The sequence below is a fragment of the Pollicipes pollicipes genome, unplaced genomic scaffold (genome assembly GCF_011947565.3).
Source record: "Pollicipes pollicipes isolate AB1234 unplaced genomic scaffold, Ppol_2.1 Scaffold_2555;HRSCAF=2994_pilon_pilon_pilon, whole genome shotgun sequence".
NCBI lineage: Eukaryota > Metazoa > Arthropoda > Thecostraca > Pollicipedomorpha > Pollicipedidae > Pollicipes > Pollicipes pollicipes.
The window spans coordinates 41955620-41975270 of record NW_023596136.1 but is presented as its reverse complement, the minus strand read 5'-3'; the positions used below and the strand labels follow the sequence as shown (position 1 = coordinate 41975270).

The 19651-nt window shown below is 62.6% G+C and overlaps 1 protein-coding gene and 1 non-coding gene across 2 annotated transcripts in view; both read left to right on the top strand.

Moving 5' to 3' along the window:
* The window catches only part of LOC119101442 (mitogen-activated protein kinase kinase kinase kinase 5), a 7232-nt gene extending 5928 nt beyond the window's left edge, over positions 1–1304 (top strand). Inside the window, exon 7 of the mRNA XM_037224783.1 lies at positions 1233–1304. Coding sequence (XP_037080678.1) covers positions 1233–1304 — 72 coding nt within the window. The remainder of the gene's footprint in view (positions 1–1232) is intronic.
* Positions 1305–13656: 12352 nt separating this feature from the next.
* On the top strand, positions 13657–13728 carry TRNAG-UCC (transfer RNA glycine (anticodon UCC)). The gene has a single exon. It is a non-coding gene; the product is annotated as a tRNA-Gly (tRNA).
* The last annotated feature ends 5923 nt before the right edge of the window (positions 13729–19651 follow it).

Here is a 19651-nt window from a genome sequence, read left to right as displayed (position 1 = left end):
AATGGTGGCTTTCAAACTGTCAGGGATTGTTTTGACGTCTCGGCGGTGCCGTGTACCGTCTATGACGCCATCTATAGGCGCCTCTGCCGAGAGACTGACGTCACGGACGTGATGATTACGGCGGTGCCGTGTACCGTCTATGACTATATAGGCGCCTCTGCCGAGAGACGCGTCACGGACGTGATGATTACGGCGGTGCCGTGTACCGTCTATGACTATATAGGCCTCTGCCGAGAGACTGACGTCACGGACGTGATGATTACGGCGGTGCCGTGTACCGTCTATGACTATATAGGCGCCTCTGCCGAGACTGCGTCACGGACGTTGATGATTACGGCGGTGCCGTGTACCGTCTATGACTATATAGGCGCCTCTGCCGAGAGGCGTCACGGACGTGATGATTACGGCGGTGCCGTGTACCGTCTATGACGCCATCTATAGGCGCCTCTGCCGAGAGACTGCGTCACGGACGTGATGATTACGGGCGGTGCCGTGTACCATCTATGACTATGTAGGCGCCTCTGCGAGAGACTGACGTCACGACGTGATGATACGGCGGTGCCGTGTACCGTCTATGACTATATAGGCGCCTCTGCCGAGAGACTGACGTCACGACGTGATGATTACACAACTGGCTTGGGGAATGGTATCATTGCATGGGCAAAACATGGTGCGCGAATAAGAGCGACCGTCGTATCCATGTGCACCAGACATGCGCCGGCAGCTCCGCTACAAATCACAGGATATCGATCGTGGGATCCGAGTGCAGGATCGTATTAACATGAAACCTCATGGGATTCTGGATCTACCCTTGCGATCAAGGCATTGCACACCGACTTTGTGCAAAAGCGTAGCACTCACCCGTTACTTGTTTGTCTCTTGTACCAACGCAGCATACTAGAAATTGTCGCGCAGTTCAGCGAGTACTGGCGTTTGAATAGTCCCTAAAACATTTCAACGTCACAACTGTTTGACAGACAGTGCAATAATCGATCTCCAGTAAACTGTTGCAATAAACTGGCCATGCTAGCGCTGAGCTGGTGTGGTCAACAACTCGTTCGCCATGTAAACACGGATGGCTGTTCCAATTAGCCGGGGGAGGACGGCGCGCCAGGACGTCCGGGGCGCTTCAGCCCGCTCCCGGTATGGCCGCCGTCAGGTCAGGCTCGCGCCATTTGCTGATACCCGCTGAAACGCGACCCTTCACAGGGTCTGACAATTCGCCTCTACAGAGTGAGGACGCCGCGGAGGCCTTCGTGGCCCCCATCCGGGCCGATTTGAGATGTTCGCTGCGTGGCGCGTAATCGCCTCTTGTATGGCGTGTCCGCAGTAAAGCCGTGTGTGTTACGCGCCTTAGACTGCCCAGCTCCTCGCTCGGGACGCAGTCGACGTTGGCGGCATACTGGTGTGACAACCCGAGGCGGCCGAGATCGCGTGCTGAATCCAGTCTAATGTCGGCGCGTCCCGGATTGCTCGGTTCCTCGCTCGGGACGCAGCCGACATTGGCGGCATATTGGCGTGACGACCCGAGGCGGCCGAGATCGCAGGCTGAATCCAGCCTTGTGTCGGCCGGCGGCCCCAGCGGCGGCGTCCCCGGCCGGTGCTGATTGACCGTTGACCTGTGGGGTGCGGTCGGCCGGCCGGTCCGGTGGCCTTGTCATCGAGGTGTGCGTCAGGGCTGGCCGGACGCGTTAGTCACCGCTGCAAGAACTGGGGCCGATGGAACACCATCGCGTGCCAGTTGTACAGTCGAACACTCGGCAGTTGTTGGCTCACGGCTCGTGTGTGCAGTGCGGAATAAAATGCGGCGTAACAGTCACAACATGCTTTACGGATGACGGCTGCAAATTCATTTGTGCGACGGTAAAAGCATTGAAGTGAGGTTTTCATTCCAATAGACTTCCGCTGGTAACTTTAGTTGTGCGTTACCGGATTAATACTGGGTTCGCCTGGTGATGCATGGTTCCGTCCCCCTAACGTGATAACATCTGAACAAAATTGACCCTTCCGTGGCTGGGTCTTAGTGGGCTTGGTTGAAGCCAATCTGTCATCGCTATCGATTGGCCGCCACCCGGGATTCCTGCGTACACCACTGCGAATTGTATTCTGGTGATGAAAGGGCAAGGTAAGCCGTCTGACGTTCGTACAAAACAAGTACATTAATGCTTGGATAAACCTCGTCCTACCGTCTTCGGTGGAGAGAGAACCAAGTGCGAAGGCCGGAGAAAACGGTAGAAGAAACCCGGTAGCGTCGATACATGCGTATATATTAATTACGTGAATTAATGGAGGGACTTTAAGCTATGTATTATGTGTTAGGTGCACTCTGACCGTTTTGTTTTTTTTACTCACCGACGGAATTGGCTAGGTCGCTGTCACTCATACGATATGGGATACAGTTTCAGACTGAACGTCCCATAGCACGTGCCATTCCGCCCTGGTTTCCCTCCCACTGCAAGAAGACCTAAGGCCTCTCCCCGCCCAGCGCCATCGCACCACTTCACCGGTGAAATTCACACTTCTCGGCACGGTGAGCGAGCCTCCCTTCGGCTTCGCCTACCGCGGCCGGTGGCTGTGGTGTCCGTGTATAGCGTTCGTGTCGCGTCTCGTCAGATGGCGCCGGTGCCGGTGTCGGCGGCGGCGGCACCCCTCCCGGCTAAGGGCGGTCAAGCGTCGGAGCCGCCCCTCAGTCACCCGAAGCTGGCCCGGCTGCGAGACCTGGTCCTGCAGCACTTCCGGGACGGCGCCGGCGGCGGCCCGAACACCCGGGCCATGATCTTCTCACAGGTTAGCCATGGGCAGGGGCGGGGGAGGCAACGGGGATCACCGGGACGGCGCCGGCGGCGGCCCGACCACCCGGGCCATGATCTTCTCACAGGTTAGCCATGGGCAGGGGCGGGGGAGGGAACGAGGACCACCGGGACAGCGCCGGCGGCGGCTCGACCACCCGGGCCATGATCTTCTCACAGGTTTGCCATGGGCAGGGGCGGGGAGGTAACGGGGACCACCGGGACGGCACCGGCGGCGGCTCGACCACCCGGGCCATGATCTTCTCACAGGTTAGCCATGGGCAGGGGCGGGGGAGGGAACGAGGACCACCGGGACAGCGCCGGCGGCGGCTCGACCACCCGGGCCATGGTCTTCTCACAGGTTCGCCATGGGCAGGGACGGGGGAGGGAACGGGGGGACCACCGGGACGGCACCGGCGGCGGCCCGACCACCCGGGCCATGATCTTCTCACAGGTTGGCCATGGGCAGGGGCGGGGGAGGGAACGGGGACCACCGGGGGTCGCGGTCCTGCTACAGATCAGCCGCCGGTGTCCGGTCAGGGAAAAGGGAGGGCTTCCCAGGCCGTGGTCAGCCACGGCGAAGGGCGGGGTTAGCTGTTGAGAGGAAACTGAGACCACGTGGTTTTAGCTTTGCAACAGGTCAGTCACCGGGACCGGGGTAAGTCAGGGTCAGAGGAAGCCGCCATGGGGAGGGTTTGCAGTCATCTGCCGGCCACTAATGCGGTGACCGGGTGTAACCATCCACGTGACCGACTGGGACCGTACCAGGCTGTAAATACGTTTGGCACACCGCTCAAACCATCTTAACCTCGGGAATACAAGTAATCGTAATTGGCGATTTTCACGCTTGCTGTTCTTTAGTAAGTTACGTGTTTTCTTGGCTTTTCCTTTGCCTGTCATAAAACGTAACCACGTTCGTTCACTTCGATGCGTTTCATTGCATTCAGTCCCTCATGGCTCACCCAGATGCCTTGCCCATCGGGTCGCCCACTCTTGTCGCGGCTCATTAATTCGTGGTGGCTATGCTGTGTGCACACGCAACGCTGAGAGTGCGGCACTGCACTCATGTTGGTCGCGTGAAGTTCATGACATGCGCGATGTGGTCGGCTGGGACTCAGACCCGGACATGAATCACCATGACCCTGGAAAGGGCCTGGGACCAAACGTGACTGCTTTCTCTCTGTCTCTCGATGATACTAAGAGCCGAATGAGCATGCATATTGTTAGTGATCGTTTAGACACCGACCCTTCCGTTCAACCGCCATAAGCAGAATCCATCAGCTATATTCCATTCAAACGGCCGGCTCTCCCCGTCCGGCGGGGCGGGACCGCGCCACGGCCGCGTGGTGAGGCGTAACATGAGCCCTGCCGCCTGCACAGTACCGCGAGAGTGTGCTGGAGATAGCGGCCGTGCTCCAGCACCTGCGCCCGCTTGTGCGACCCATGCACTTCATCGGCCAGACGGCCGGCCGCGTGTCGCGCGGCTTCTCGCAGAAGGAGCAGCTCAAGGTGGGCCGCCGGGCGGGGCGCACCAGCACGGCGCCGATACGGCGAGATCTCGTGTCGGCATACAGGGCGATCGGACGTTAACATGGACGTTATGATTTTAACGACCGTGTGATAATGTGGTGACACGCGCGGGTATGTTAACTCGTATGAAGTGCTCAAGCATGGTTAAACGACGATTGCGTTCAGAATAAATTGTTTGTGTTTTTGTTACCGTTATTTTCATTCGCAAGTCTATTTGATGTGTGGAAAGCGTTGCGTGGAAACGATGCAATGTCATACATTTGCCTTTATTATCGACGTAACGTTCCCGCCATCTATTGGGTGACAGACGGAACGTTAGTTCAATGTGTCTCCGCCAGGTGATCGCTGCCTTCCGCACCGGCGGCTACAACACGCTTGTGTCGACGTGTGTGGGTGAGGAGGGCCTGGACATCGGCGACGTGGACCTCATCGTCTGCTATGACGTCAGCAAGTCACCCATCAGTCTGGTGAGTCATAAGACTGTCCGTGTCTGCCAGATGTGCCCTATCTGGCAGCTGGTGCTCAATGGCAGGTTTGGTTTGATCATTTTTTCATGCCAACATTGGCAAGCTTATAGATGTAATCAGATTTTCTCCGGATGCAGATAAACCTCCTGCTGTGCGTCCCCGTCGGTGTCACGCTCACGAGCAGGAGTGGGCGCGGCCCGGCTCGGCGTACGCTGACGCCGCGCCACCGTCCCGCCAGGTGCAGCGGATGGGCCGCACTGGCCGCAAGCGTCAGGGCCGTATCGTGGTGCTGGTGACGGAGGGTCGCGAGGAGCGCCTCTACGGCCAGAGCGTCTACCAAAGGAAGGCCGTCCTCGGCGCCATCATGTCAGGTGGGCTCGGTGGGCCCGGCGCCGCACGGGCTGCGGGCCGGGGGATGCCCGGCGAGGGAGGTCGGGGACGGATGCTGACCGAGGGGTGCCGGGTGAGGAATGCCGGGAGGGGATGTGGAGTGGGCGGCGCCTAGCGAGGGGTGCCGGGCGAGGGGCGCCGGGCGAGGGGCGCTGGGCAAGGGGTGTCGAGCGGGGGGTGCCGGATGAGGGAGGGATGCTGAGCGAGGGATGCAGGGCGAGGGGCGCCGGGCAAGGGGCGTCGGGCGAGGGGTGCTGGGTGAGGGATGCCGGGCGAGGAATGCCGGGCGGGGGATGTCGAGTGGGCGGCGCCTAGCGAGGGGTGCCGGGCGAGGGGCACTGGGCAAGGGGTGTCCGAGCGGCGAGTGCCGGGCGAGGGATGCCGGGCAAGGGACGGTCGGATGAGGGATGCCGGGCGAGGGATGTCGAGTGAGAGATGCCGGGCAAGGGGTGCCGGGCGGGGGACGCCGGCCTCACTTCGCGTGTCGTCTGCCTCTTCGGCATCACTTGACATGCGTGAACGGGGTTTGTTTTGGTTTGTGGTTGTGGTTGTGGTTGGTGGAAAACGGTTTGTTTTGGCTCTGCAACAGGCAGGTATCTTTCCCTTTCGCAAGTATTCTACCAAGCGGATGCGTCTATGAATGATCCTGAAAGTGGGGCTATCATTCGGTGATGTCTTCCGTATTCCCTTGCCAAATGCCATTCCGTTCTCTGATCTACTCCTCCCTCCCCCCCCCCCCCTGCCACACACACAGAAGTTTTCATTCGCGTTGGTACTATTACGCTCGATGCTGCACAAACACCACAATCTGACCCCGGCCTGGACCCCCCTCCTGACCTGGTCGCCGCCGACAGGTGCCCGGCTGCAGCCCAGCTGTACCGCCAGCGTTTGACCGCCGCCTCCCGCCTGCGGCGCCCACCTGACCTGGCCGCCGCCGACAGGTGCTCGGCTGCAGCCTCACCTGTACCGCCACAGTCCACGCATGGTGCCGCGGGGTCTGACGCCCGTCTGCCAGCGGCTGCACATGATGGTGGCGTCCCCGCCGCCGGCGCCGGCGCCGGCGGCGGTGGCGGCCCCCGCGGCCGGTCGGGCGGGCCGCGGCCGGCCGCGCGCCGCCGCCGGCCGCGGCCGACTGACCAGCCTGCTGGCGTCGCTGGCGCCCGACCGAGGCCCGGCCACCGCCGCCTACCTGGACGACGCCGAGCTGCGGGACTGGGACGCCCGCTTCAAGCTGCGGCCCGGTGACGGTGCGGCGCGTCGGCTGCCGCCCAGGGGCCGCCGGCTCGCCTCTGACGGGTGCACAGGTGGGCTGCGGGGGGGGGGGGCGACACTCGGCAGACGGAGGGCGGTTGGGCTGCCGGGGAGACGGGCAGCTGGAGGAGGGGGGGGGGGGGGCCTGGTGAAGGGTGAACGGGTTACGCGGAGTACGCTCTGTCGGGCGAGCTGAGCATGACTGCCTTCATACCGAACAGCAGGACAGCAGAGAGGCGGGTGGCTGATTGAGGGAAGCGGTTCAGCTGTGGCGTACAGGGGCCAGCTATCACTAGGCGGGATGGCTGGGTCGGGCGGAGCAGAGCGGGCGGTCAAGACCGCACAACGGGCCCGCCTGCTCCTGCCTGTGCTCTCGACGCCTGGCCCCATAAACCGGGCATGATGTCACTCGGAGCTGAGGCGGCCCCGGAGCTTAGACGGCATCGGAGCTGAGGCGGCCTCGGAGCTGAGACGTTGTTGGGGCTGAGGCGGCAGACGAGCTGCGGCGGCCACAGAGCTGAGACGGCAGACGAGCTGGCCCGGTGTGGTCCGGCCGTACTTGGTGCATCGCACGCGGGTCCTGCTGCTCTCCGTGGCGCCACCACCTCGTCTGTCGTCCAACAGTCGACGAGGAGCCTGCGGTCTCGCCCCCGCGCGCGCGTGCTCTGACTGTTGGCATGCCCCCACGGCAGGCGGGCCGGCACCGACACTCCGGCTGCACGACTGGCTGCCTTGGCAGACCACGCTGCAGCCCACCCACCACGTGTCCCACTCGGCCGTCTCGCGCAAACCTGGTGCGCATCCTGGGCTTCATGGCCTCGCAGGCGGACGCCGACAGCGACGTCTACGATCAGGAGATGAGGGCGCTGCTCAGGCCGGAGGACGTGCAAGGTGAGAGCCGGGCGCGCTCTCGCCCTCCCAGCATGCGCCTGTTGTGACCACGTGCGCTGCTCTGACGGGCAAGGTGGGAGCCAGGCGCGCTCTTGCCCTCTTGGCGCGCGTTTATTGTGACCACGTGCGCTGCTCTGACGTGCAAGGTGGGAGCCGGGCGCGCTCTCGCCCTCGCAGCGCGCGCTTGTTGTGACCACGTGCGCTGCTCCGTGTTGAGCAGCTGTGTTTTACAATGCGGCAGACACGAGCAAGTTGCCCTTCCAGGAGAAGTAAGCCCATGCCATTCAGTGTGAGGTCCCCCAAACGAAAGCATTAGAACGTACTGGCGACATCCGACAACAGCTGCCCGGCATCGCAGCTGACTGCTGTCATGTCCACCGGCTAGCGCTAACTGAAATGCTGCGTCGCACACGCGCCATTGCAGCAGAGCTGTGTGTACAAACACCCTTCCTTGTTGATCCCGCCAGGATATTGTATGGGATATGCGGTCTGGCACTACTCTGCAGCCGTGTGTTACAGGTAGCTTGTTTTTAGATTTGGGTGTTGTGCGCCGTTTGGACTTCCTCTGTTGTATATGACGGATATACACAGCCTGCCTTAGAAATGTAGGATACAATGGCACATGGTCCTTCTGCGTGGAGTTTCAGTTGCCAAGCTTGTCACCGAACGAAGTCAATTTGTGTGACAGTATGTAACATGCATAACTTTTTCCTCGTTCGAAATTTAACTAGCAAGAGATGTGTGCGGACACCGCTTGGGTACAATCGACGCGATAGTTTGACGCGGGTTTCTACTGATGCCCAACACCGGCGCGTTACGGTACGCGGCGCTGTCAGTGCGTCCGACAACATACACACACATCCGCGGTCATCGTGCAGAATCCTGGGAGCAGGACTTGCTGTGCTGTGTCCATGAAATTATGACCACGGCATAGCGGTCAAAAGGCAGGTGACGTGCGTGGCATAAACCACCCCGCTTGTCCGTTTTTGTACTGTTCGATAAGTCCCCACGCGTTACAGCACATGAAAGGCCTTTATCGTGAAGGCGTTAGGATCCGTTTGGTTGTAGCATGACTCCGGCAGCCGATACACCCGAAAAGTTTGATACTTAATCCATTAGATATGCACATTTGCGAATCTCTGTGCTTAAATGTACAACCACCACTATTAAAAATGCGCTTCAGTTCATGCTATTTCATTTCAAAATCATGACAGTGTGCTGAGCTTCATGTGGTCTTCTTCAAAGGCCCGCCTCTGATCATTGATCGGCCGTTTCAGAGCCCGCCGCCGCAGCGCCAGCTCCAGTTCCAGAACCAGCGCCAGCGCCCTGTGGCGTGGCCGACCTGAGCGGGCTGACGGAGCAGGAGCAGCTGGAGGAGGCGGTGCGCCGCAGCCTGCTGGAGACGGGCTCGCCGCCGCCGCCGGCGCCGCCCGCCGAGCCGGAGCTGGTCTGGCCGGCGGTGCGGCCGCCGCCAGCACCGTTCACGGGCTGGGCGGCGCCGACCGAGCTGCTGCGCGCTCTGACTGAGGCGCTGGCGGCGCCGCCGCTCGGCCGGCCCGAGAGCGACCTTCTGCTGGCGGCCGAGTGGAAGCCGGAGCGAGACGGCCGCCTCCTCGGGCCCGGCCACCGGCAGTGCGGCCTGAGCGGCGCGGAGCGAGACCCCGGTCACAGTCTCGGCTGTGGCAGCGGCGGCGGCCAGCCGGCGGCGGCGCCTCGCCTTGAATGGTGTCCCGAGGGAAGCCGCGCGGAGACTCGCCGCCAAGAGCGGCGGCGTCCGGCCGACCGGCGCTGAACAAGCCGCTGTTCAACGAGTCGCTTCCCAGCGGTCTGTTGGCCAGAGCCTCGTTGCTCAAGGAGTCACCGGTGAAGGAATCGTCTTCCACGGACGCATGCCCCAAGGAGTCGTCGCCTGTAGAGTTGTGGCCCATGGAGACCTGGCCGATGGAGCTGGCGGCCGAGGAGCTGGCTGCGCCGCCGGAGGACGGCGCCCCGTGGCTGGGAGGTGGCGACCGCGCGCCGGTGGCCGGGGCCGCGGCTCCGGCCGCTTCATCACCGCCCTGCGCTGGGCTTCAGGCCACCACCGACGACGACTCGCCGATCCTGCCGTCGCAGAACCCGAGCAAGCGGCGGAAGCTGTCGCGCCGCCACGGCACTCGGCTGTTCACGCCGGCGGGCGCGGACTGTGCTTCCTCGGCAGCTGTGGCTGCGGAGGCCGCTGCGGACGGAACGCCTCACGTCAAGGAGACGGCTCCGCCGCCGCCGCCGCCGCCGCCGGCGCCGCCGCCGCCGGCGCCGGCCGCTCCCATGCGGCGGCCATCCAGCGAGGACCTGTTCGCCGACGACGAGAGTCTGTTTGCCTGTTTGGAGGAGCCTGCTGGATCTCTGGGCTTCGAGACGGCACCGACGGACGGCGTCAGCGGTCCTGGTCGTGCGGGTTCTGCCTCGGCCAGTCAGCAGCGCTGGGGCCACGGAGAGGCCCCTCCGGTGGCACCACGACCGGAGGCGCTCTCGGCGGACTCTGGGATGAGTCCGGCCCCGCCCTCCGCCCGCCGCCGCCGGCCCTCCGTCCTGCCGCTCTTCGACCTGGGCTTGGGAGGCGGCGTGTTCGCCGACCTCTCGCCGTCGCCGCCGGCCCCAGACCTGGCCGCCGCCGGCGCCGTGCCATCGGCGCTGACCGCGGCGCCGCTACTCGCTCCCGCGGGCGCGGAGGCCCGCGTGACACCGCTGCCGTCCGCAGCCTCGGCGGCGGCGCCACGGCCGGAAGCCAATGGCTCGCTGCTCACCACCACCCAGCTGCTGGCGCTGGTGGACCGGAGCGACGCGACGACGCCGGCGCAGTCCGGCCCGTGCCGCGGCTCCGACGCCGCCAGTACGTCGTCGGGCGCGGGGCGGCGCGGTGGGCAGCCCGTGTTCGACCTGTTCGCCGACTTCTTCGAGGACAGCGTTGTGTTCGACGACATTGTGGAGGAAGCCGCGGACGAGCCAGCGGCGGAGGCGGCGGCGCTGGTGGGCCCGCCGTTCACGGTGACCCGGGCCCGCTCGCCGGAGTGCGAGGGAGACCCGCCGTGCGTGTCGCCGATCGTGGCCAGTCAGAGCGGGCCGAATGCCGGCCACCGGCGCCACAGCACGCCTCTCCGAGCGCCGCGACGCTCGCGCGGTCACCAGCGCCACAGTACGCCGCTGGCCCGGCCCCGGCCGCCGCTCGGTCGGCGGGCGTGCGGCGCGACGCCTCCGGTGCCGGCGGCGGTGCCCGGCGCCGACGCTAGTGACGCCGACCTTTGGGCGGACGACAGCGCCTTCGAGGCGCCGCGCTGTAGGGTCGGACGACCGCTGGCCGGCAAGGACAGCCCGCTGGCCGCACCTGGCGTGTGTGTCCCAGACAAAGACAGCCCGCTGGTGCTGCCTTTGATACGTGCGGCAGACACGGACAGCCCGGTAGTCCGTCCCTTCTCACGCGCGCCCGACACGGACAGCCCAGTGGCCCGGCCAGCGGCGCGCCGGGGAGCCCGCCGCCTGGCGCGGATCTGCGACAGCGAGGAGGACTCGCCGTCGCCCGGCCGGGCCGCCGCCGAGCTCTCCCACAGCGCGGCCGGCCGCCGCTCCCGCGATGGCTCCCACTGCACGAACGCCTCCCACCAGACGGATGGCTCCCTCAAGACGGACGGCTCCCACCGGACGGACGGCTCCCACCGAACGGACGGCTCCCACAAGACGGACGCTTCCCACCGGACGGACGGCTCCCACCAGTCGGACGGCTCCCGGGAGGCCTCGCGTGCCAATGACTCTTCTGTGGAGCGGCCCCATATACAACATAAGAGGAGAAAGGTGAGTTGCAGTGGGCTCGGCTGCATGTGGTGTGCGCAGGCGGTCAGATGTGGCGGTTTGTTTAACGATTAAATTGTGGGCGGCGCGTAAATCTGTTCACGAGTTTTTCTTCTTTTACATACCAGGCGCGAGCCCGTACGGCTCCGCTGCTCTGCATGTCAAGTGCTCAGTTGGCGCACGTGTTTTGCTGGTTAGTCACAACCTCGGCCGTCTCAGCGACTTACAGATGCCAATTGGGGTCTTGGCACGGCTCCATACCAAAATGCTGTCCTCTGCCACTTATTTTCTGAGCCGAACGGAGTGCAGGCGATGAGCTTAATCCGATGAGCGTATACGCCTGGCTGATACTTGTTTCTCATTTTGCTCTCCCTGTTCTGCTTGTTTGACGATTGTTTCAATTCGAAGTTGACAAGGAGTCGAAAATATAAGGCGAGGCAGCTTTTGAGTGTCATCTCACTATTTTGACGTTTGGCCATCGTTTGAATATGATGGGTTATTAATTGGCTGCCTTCGTAATGGGCGAACGTTCGAGGCCTCTGGCTTAACGAGCAAAACAATATTTTGCTTGCGTTTTTGTGGGAGTGTGGAACGTCACGATTTTTGACATGCGTTGTGTGCGCGTGTGCGCGTGCGGAACCCATTCGCTGTTTCACACACATCGGAAACGGTATGTCCGAGGTGAACCATGGATCGTGTGGACGTCTGGGTTCTCCGTAACCTGGCCTGCGGCGGCGAGTCGGCCACTGGGTGGGCGCAGCGGGTCAGCCTCAGTTCACCGAACGTCCTCTGGGGGGCTCTGCCTGCGCCGCCAGGCCGGCCGCAACCCGTTCCTGGACGACGAGGCGGACCTATCGGCGTCGGGCGCCGTCTCCTCCGACGAGAGCAGCGCCGGTGACCACTACGACGCGTCCATGATCGACGACGAGCCGCAGGCTACGCAGGAGGGGGTCGAGTGAGTGACGGCGGGCCGCGCCGGCCGTGTGGAAGGCGGGCCGGCTCTCGTACGCCCCGGCGGGCCGGTCTGTTGCACGTCGTTGTGCTGTGTCCGTGCAGGGTTGTGCGTGCTGGCATGTCGCGCCGCGCTGGGGTCATGCTGCGGGGGCCGACCGGTGGAGGGAGACCGACCTACATTGGTCCGAGTCATCCCGGCTCGCCGTCAGCGGCGTGACGCCACTGCTCTCTTGGATAATATTTAGACGGCGTCACCTGTAGGCGGCGCCACCGAAAATGCGCCTGCCGCCCCATCCGCTGGATGGCACCGTGCCCTATGCAGTTTCAGGTTTCACTTTGAATTTGTCACGTTAACTCCACCAGCTGTACCTACAATCATTTCCTATCTTTTAACTTATTTCTTCACGCCGACAGAAATAGTTCCAACTGGTAAAGACCTTTCATTTGGCGAATTGTTTCGCAATGTCGTATATGCATTTCGTCATCGCCAACAGATGTGCTATGCAAACATCCGCTCCCCCTCTCACGCCGCGACACGCGCATGCGACGGTCGGGCCGCTCGCTGCTCCAGCGACTGCCGAATAAACCTTTGGTGTTAAGATACGCGCTCAAGTGTTAGTGCCCATACGCACAACAATACTGGCTCTCCAGGTGAAACCAGGCGGACTGACAGTGCTGCTTCCACATATTTCTCAAGCTCACTATTCGGCAATGTTCTCAACGGGCCTAACGAGGTCTAAAATGGAGCAGGCCAAACTGGGGTAGACTGTTGCTTATGGATGGATGCCGCTCATTTCGGTTCCTTTCAGATACTCTGTGTAGGCGCAATCGTTTCTAAAGGGCAGTCTTCCCTTGTCTGCTCCCGTTGTTGGGGGTCCCTGGGCGAGTGACATCAGTTATAGGCTGCACTTGCGGGGCACAGGTCACATCGACCCTGGCGGCTTTGTGTTACAAATTCATATGGAACATGTTCAGTGGCCCCCTCCCCCAGAGAAAACTTTAAAGGTAAGTGGATATGCTCGTACATGTGGACATTGACGTTGTGAAATATTTTGGAGACTCTTTGATTTCTTGACTTATGCTGGAAGAGCTGCATCCTTAGCAGCGCCGCGTGGACCACCCAACAACGTTCTCGCCAGCAATTTGAACCTGAAAGTTTTGACATGCAGGAAGTGAATGGCGTTTTGGGGACAGGCTTTGCAAGAACTGGTTATCATGCAGTAAAACTCTGTTTCCACCTGCTACGCCCAAGGCTGCAGAAACAACAGCCGAACCGACCCCGTACATGCCTATTGGTCCGTCTATCATTAATATACCGGCTATACTGGGCGAAACAGCTTCCACTGGGTCAGCCGCAATGCCGCAATGATTGGGAAGTGCCCAGGACTCGTACTAACTGCTCCCATTCAAATGCAAACTCAAAAGAGACTTTGATACCCCAATACTTGGAACGAAATATCGCCGTCTCTGGAGACTGCGCTTGGAAAGTCACTAGCGCGTAGTATGCGCGGTGCTCATACTGCCTTTGTCCCCTTCGAATATTTGACGCCGCCTGGTACCCAGCGATGGTGGTATAGTGGTGAGCATAGCTGCCTTCCAAGCAGTTGACCCGGGTTCGATTCCCGGCCATCGCACGTTTTCGTCGCCGCTTCGATTCCCGGCCACCGCACGTTTTCGTCGCCGCGTGTGCCTCATGGTCCGACACTCAATGTCAAGATTCGGTTAGCTGAAAAGCGCGCGTAGGGTGATGCATGGGTACTTTCGTTACGTCAATTGCTGCTCGACCCCGGGTTCTGAAAGGCCCGCGGTTGTATCTGTGCACTCGGGGTTTATGAATGGTGTTATAAGATCTGCGACTCGTATGCCTCGATAATATCAGTAGACCCTACGAAGCAAACGTATTCTAGCACGCATTTGTGGCTCATCTTGTTACCTTTTCGTCTAGCTCGTGCGGCCACATCATGCGTGTTACCCACCCCGCCCCGTGCCGTGTCGCCTCACTGAGGCGTGTTCTAGCTCGTGCGGCCACATCATGCGTGTTACCCACCCCGCCCCGTGCCGTGTCGCCTCACTGAGGCGTGTTCTAGCTCGTGCGACCTCATCATGCGTGTTACCCACCCCGCTCCGTGCCGTGTCGCCTCACTCAGGCGTGACTGTCGGCCGCCCCTGCGCCGCCCGGTGACGGCGGCTCTATCGCTTACCGCGCCCCACCTCGCCAGCATGCGGGCCGTGTACATGCGCTCGGTGCGCAGCCCGGCCGGCGCCGGCCGGTTCCGGCTGGGCCCGACTCGCCCTCGCCGGCCCGACCGGCACGTGCTCTCCCAGGCGCCGCAGCAAGACGACGACTATGAGCAGGTGCGTCAGTGGCGACGGGCGGCGTCGGCGCCGGCGGCCGCCTGGGCTCCCGCTGGTACTGTCAAGGACTTTGTGATTATGGACTTAGGAGGAGGCGAATGGATCTAATGTACCTAGGTGGCGTATAGTGTATGGATGACTAAGACTAGGTATTTCTTTGGCCTATGTGTTGTGTAACTGCTAATTGTCCGTAGATGGAGCGCCACCGCAGTTCATTGACAAACGCGTTTTTTATTTTCATAGTGCGCACCTTCTCGGTCTTGTCAACTGAAGGCGTCGTCCTTCTTTGAATGGTTAGCAGGTGATCGTCAAATTTTGCCTACTTGCTTATTTTTGTGCAATTTCATTTACCCGCCATGATTTGGAGTAGCTGTATGCTCCACAAACGATTGGATAATTAACAGTTGACTGGTTTTGGGTGTTCCACCGCCCTACCGAAGTAGAACCATGGCCCAATACACGAAAGTGAACTTCTTTCGCTTCTTGAATTTTGTGATGAGTAAGCGGCCACCCATGTTATCGATCTTGATACTGCACTCAGTTGCATAGCCATGCTTGTTTACGGAAACGTGTTCTGTCACGATGTCACCCATTTTTGGTGGGATGACGGAGCGCCTGTGGCGCCATGCTGGCGATGATTTAGAAAAGGGGGAGGGGGGCTGAAGACAGAAACTGACTAAACGTACCCTGCACGTGTGAGGAGCAGAAACGGGCCTGTCCTCGAATTTGACGCACCTTCTTTTGAACGTCGGCGTTGGGAGGGGGAGGGGGGGGGAGGGCTGGAGCTCTCTAAGTGAATGAGAAACTACACCCCTACACCCTATATTATTTTGTTTTGATTTTTTGCTGTATATTCGAGGCGAACAGACTAAAGCTCACAGCGAGCAGCACCAATCAGAGTGTAGCCGAATGATTTATAAGCAGTGTCCGGGCCGTTGGCAGGACAGCTTCTGCGTCGACAGTGACCACGTGGAGTACCTGAGCGACTCGTCCGAGCCTGAGCTGCCGAATGCGGGGAGGCGCCGCCGGCAGCAGCGGCGCCGCGTCATCCGTCACTCGTCCAGCGAGGAGGAGCGGCCTCGCTCTGCGCTGGCCGCCGAGCCGCAGCGAGGCGCTGGGAGCCGGTCCGACACCAGCGGCGCCGGCCGGCCGCGGTCCGACGCCAGCGCCACCGGCCGGCCAGAGTCGGACTCGGACGGTGACTTCCAGGCGGACCGGAGCGGGCCGAGGGGTCAGCCGGTGGGTCGGGAGTCGGGCGCGCGCACCGGCCGCGCCACCGCCGAGCGCCCCGCGAGCCGTCTTGACCGAGGGCGTCTGGCTGTCGAGCCGGCGCCCACGGCCGCCGGCGGTGCGGCCGAAGGCGGCGGCCCGGCCGGAGGCTGTGGCCCGGCCGGAGGCTGCGGCCCGACCGGAGACGGCGGCCCGGCCGGAGACGACGGCCCGGCCGGAGACGGCGGCCCGGCCGGAGACGGCGGCCCCGGCCGGATGCGACGGCCACGCCCCGTCCGGCGACGGCGAGCGGTGCGTCGGCTGCCGGCTGGCCGCCTGCTCCCAGGCGAGCCACGCCCCTGCAATCGCCGGTCGTGTTCAATCTCAGGCTGTCGGACAGCGACGACGAGACGGCGGCCGGAGCGCCCCTGGCGGAGCTGCGCAGCGCTGAACTTCTGACGCCGGCCGCTAGAGCTCGTCAGGCGCGCCTGGCGCTTGCCCGTCAGAAGCAGGCCGAGTGCCGCCGCCAGCTGGCGCTTAGGCGGAGCGCAGAAGCGGCTGGCGGCCCGCAGCACCAGCGGGCGAACGGTAGTCGTGCAGGAGATGACGCGGCGCGCGACGCAGATGCCGAGAACGGCCGCAAGCGACTGGGCGACTCGGGGTTCGAGCAGGCTTTGCCGGCCGCCCGCAGCCCGGAGAGGAGCACCGAGACGGCGGCACCTGGCAGCCAGGTAATGCGAAAGATCAGCTGTCAAGTCACAAAGAGCTGCTGGCTAACTGGCTCCTGAAACTAACAGGTCGAAGCACTAACACTAGCATACTACACGTTTTGGTAATTCACTTGGTAACTTTCGATGTACTTCCGGTATTGTGACGCATCTGTAGATAAACAGTAACATTTCGCACATCAGAGCAACGTGGCCTGACATTGCTTGTGATTGCCGAGACCAGGAGCCATCCGGACGGCGGTGGCCTCGCCGAGCTGGGCCGGCCGTCGCCCGACCGTGCCGTCTCGGCCGCCAGGTGGTCGACGCCGGCCCGCTGGTGGTCCTGGCCAGCTCGCGCGAGGTCAGCTCGGCGCCGCAAGTGCTCTCGGACCTGAGGGCGCTGCACGGGGTCAGCGCCGACGTGCGCCCTCTACCGGTGGAGGACTACATTGTCAGCCGGCGGGCGGCTGCCATCCGGAGGCCCGTGTCGGGTGAGGCGTCGGCTGCCCCGCCAGCCCCGAGCGCGTGCGCTGTTAGGCTGAGCCGGGACAGGCCGTTGGTCGCGCCGCGCCGCCGGTGAAAGTGTTCGCCGTCGCCCGAGACACCGTCTTTTGCTCCTGTGCTCCCCGCGGACCGTGCCACCTGTGGCCGGCCACCCTTGGCGTCCCGGCCTCTGCCAGCGCCGCCACAACCGCCAGCCCTCTCGCTGGCTTCGTGCCGTTGCCACGCGTGGGTGGGGCAGCTTCGACATTGGACGTCCAGTTACCGCGGTACGTCCGCTGGACGGAGAGGTCTTGGTTACTGCCGTTACGTGGCCGGCTGCTGGGTGAGGAGCGTGGTGGCTGCTGCGCCATGTACAGGCGATGTTTGACGGTGATCGGTGTCCGCCATCAGACCTGAACAGCGTGCCGGGCCGTCGGAAGCTGATGGGGAGACTGCTGCGGCTGCGCCGGCTGCACGAGCGCTGCTGGCTGCTGGTGGAGCGGGACCGGCCGCGCGGCCGGCCCGGGCAGCCGCCGCCGCCGTCCGCCAGGAGTCGGGGCGCCGACCGACTGCTGGCCCGCGCCGGCATCCACCTGCTGCACTCGGAGACGCCCGGTCAGTGATGTGACCTGACCTGACCAGGGCTGGGCTTGTCGGACCTGATCTGATCCAGGTTCTGGCCGCGCTGGTCCGGCGAGACCTCGCTCGGGCGGGTGTATTCTGCTCTGACCTGACCTCCCATAGCTTGGACCGGCTGTGCAAACGACCGGCTGTACGAACTGTGCGCTGTCGTTGGTAGTGAGACGGCCGGACTTGAGACGCTGGCGTTGTCAGGCGCTGGATGGCTGCGAAAATGCGGCTTACGTCCTGCAATGTGGCTGCACTGTGACGTCGTGTCACGCGGCTTCGTTACCCCGTATTCATCTCGTCCCAAATCGCCATCGCACGGATTCATTTTCTGTCCGAAATTGTATTGCTTGGCTTGTACGCAAAGTGTCAGGAAAGCTGTTCCGGGTGTTCTTTTTGTACTCGAAAAGCAGCTGCTTGCAAGGCGACTGTCGTGGACACCTCATGGTGGCGTGTGTCGGTGGACGAGTCACCTGCGGAACGCGTCACCCTCCCCTATCGAGCCGGTGCGCTTCCGACAACCCTGTCTCCACACAACAGCGGGGGTGGAGGCGCTACTTGTGTCGCTTAGTAACCTGAACATGGATAGTTTGTTATTAGGATGCAGGCAGAACTAACTTGTCAAATATAAAGCAACTTACAGGTACTGTGCTTCTTCGCTAACATGGCTTTGGCTACAGTGCATAAGCCGATGCGGGTTTGTTGCTGCTGTCCCCGCCGTGGCACCCATGCCGCCGTGCTATCGCTCCGCCGTGCCACCGTGTGACCCGTCCGTCGTGCCGCCATGTTGCCCTTCCGTCGTGCCACCGTGTGACCCCCCCCCCCCCGTCGTGCCGCCGTGTGACCTCTCGCCCGTGCCGCCGGGTAGCCCCTCTGTCGTGCCGCGGTGTGACCCTTTCACCGTGCCATCATGTGACCCCTTCCCCCGTGCCGCCGTGTTACCCCTCCGTCGTGCCGCCGTGTGATCCTTCCACCGCGCCATCATGTGACCCCCTCCTCCGTGCTGCCGTGTTACTCCTCCCCTGTGCCGTCGTGTGACCCCCTCCCCCGTGCCGCCATGTGACCCCTCCCTCGTACCGCCGTGTGACCCCCTCCGCCGTGCAGCTGTGTGACCCTTCCCCCGTGCCGCCGCAGCGGAGAGCGCGGCGCTGCTGTCGCGGCTGGCGGTCGCCGAGCGCGCGGCCGGCTTCGGTCTGCCGGCGGCCGTGCCGCTGGCGCCTCTGGAGGAGGCCCGCCGCCGCCTGCTGGCAGCGCTGCCGCGAGTGAGCGTGCCGCTGGCCGCCGACCTGCGCCGCCGGCCTGGGCCCGCTGGCCCGCTCTCTCGCCTGGTGAGTCGGCTGGGCGCTGACCGCGTCAGCCTCGCGTGGTTTAGTTTGACATGCGTAACGCCCTTGACGCGGCAGCCTCTCACGCTGCTTATGGCTGGCGAAACAGAAACACAGCCGGCTGCAAGTCTTTAGCCCACACCGGCTCGTTTGTCGGTCAGTCACGCGACATTGACCGAGGGCGACCCCGCGGGTGTCCTTCGGTGCCGCCGAGAATCGGGTCATGGAAAGTGGGGCCATTGAGACTTATTCGTGCTGTATGGATAGCGTCTCTTCGCGACTCGTGCTGTGTTTCTTACGGCGGTGGCGATCCCTGCTGTGGTGCCCGTGTATTTGGCGGCACCTGCTGTACTTTCTGTGTCAGTGGCAGCCTGCATTGCAGTGCCCGTGCCGACAATGATCCTCGCTGTTCTGCCTGTGTCGGCGGCAATACTGTGTCGTCATTGTCGGTAGCGAGTCACGCTGTTTTGTCAGTGACAATGGTGATTTCTGTCGTACCGTCTGTAGCGGTGATTGCTCTGGTGCGTTGCCTTGTGATGAGCGACCTGTGTCACTGGCGAAGGTGGTACCTGTTTCCGCTGCTGCTTCTGCGTCGGCTATGATTTTTGATGGGCCACCCATGTCGGTGGTGGCTCATGTGACGGCGCCTGGTGTGCTTTACAGCTGTGGCTTCTATCAACGGTTACTCCCGTTGTGCTGCTGATATCGACGGCCACGTCCTCTGGTGCTCGAGCTTGTGGTGAACTGCACTGTGTTGCCTGCGCCCATGTTTACCCGCGATTGTCTGTGTCGATGGTGACTCTCGCTGCCCAACTGCGTCGTAACTGACTCCTGCTGGCTAACTGCGTTGG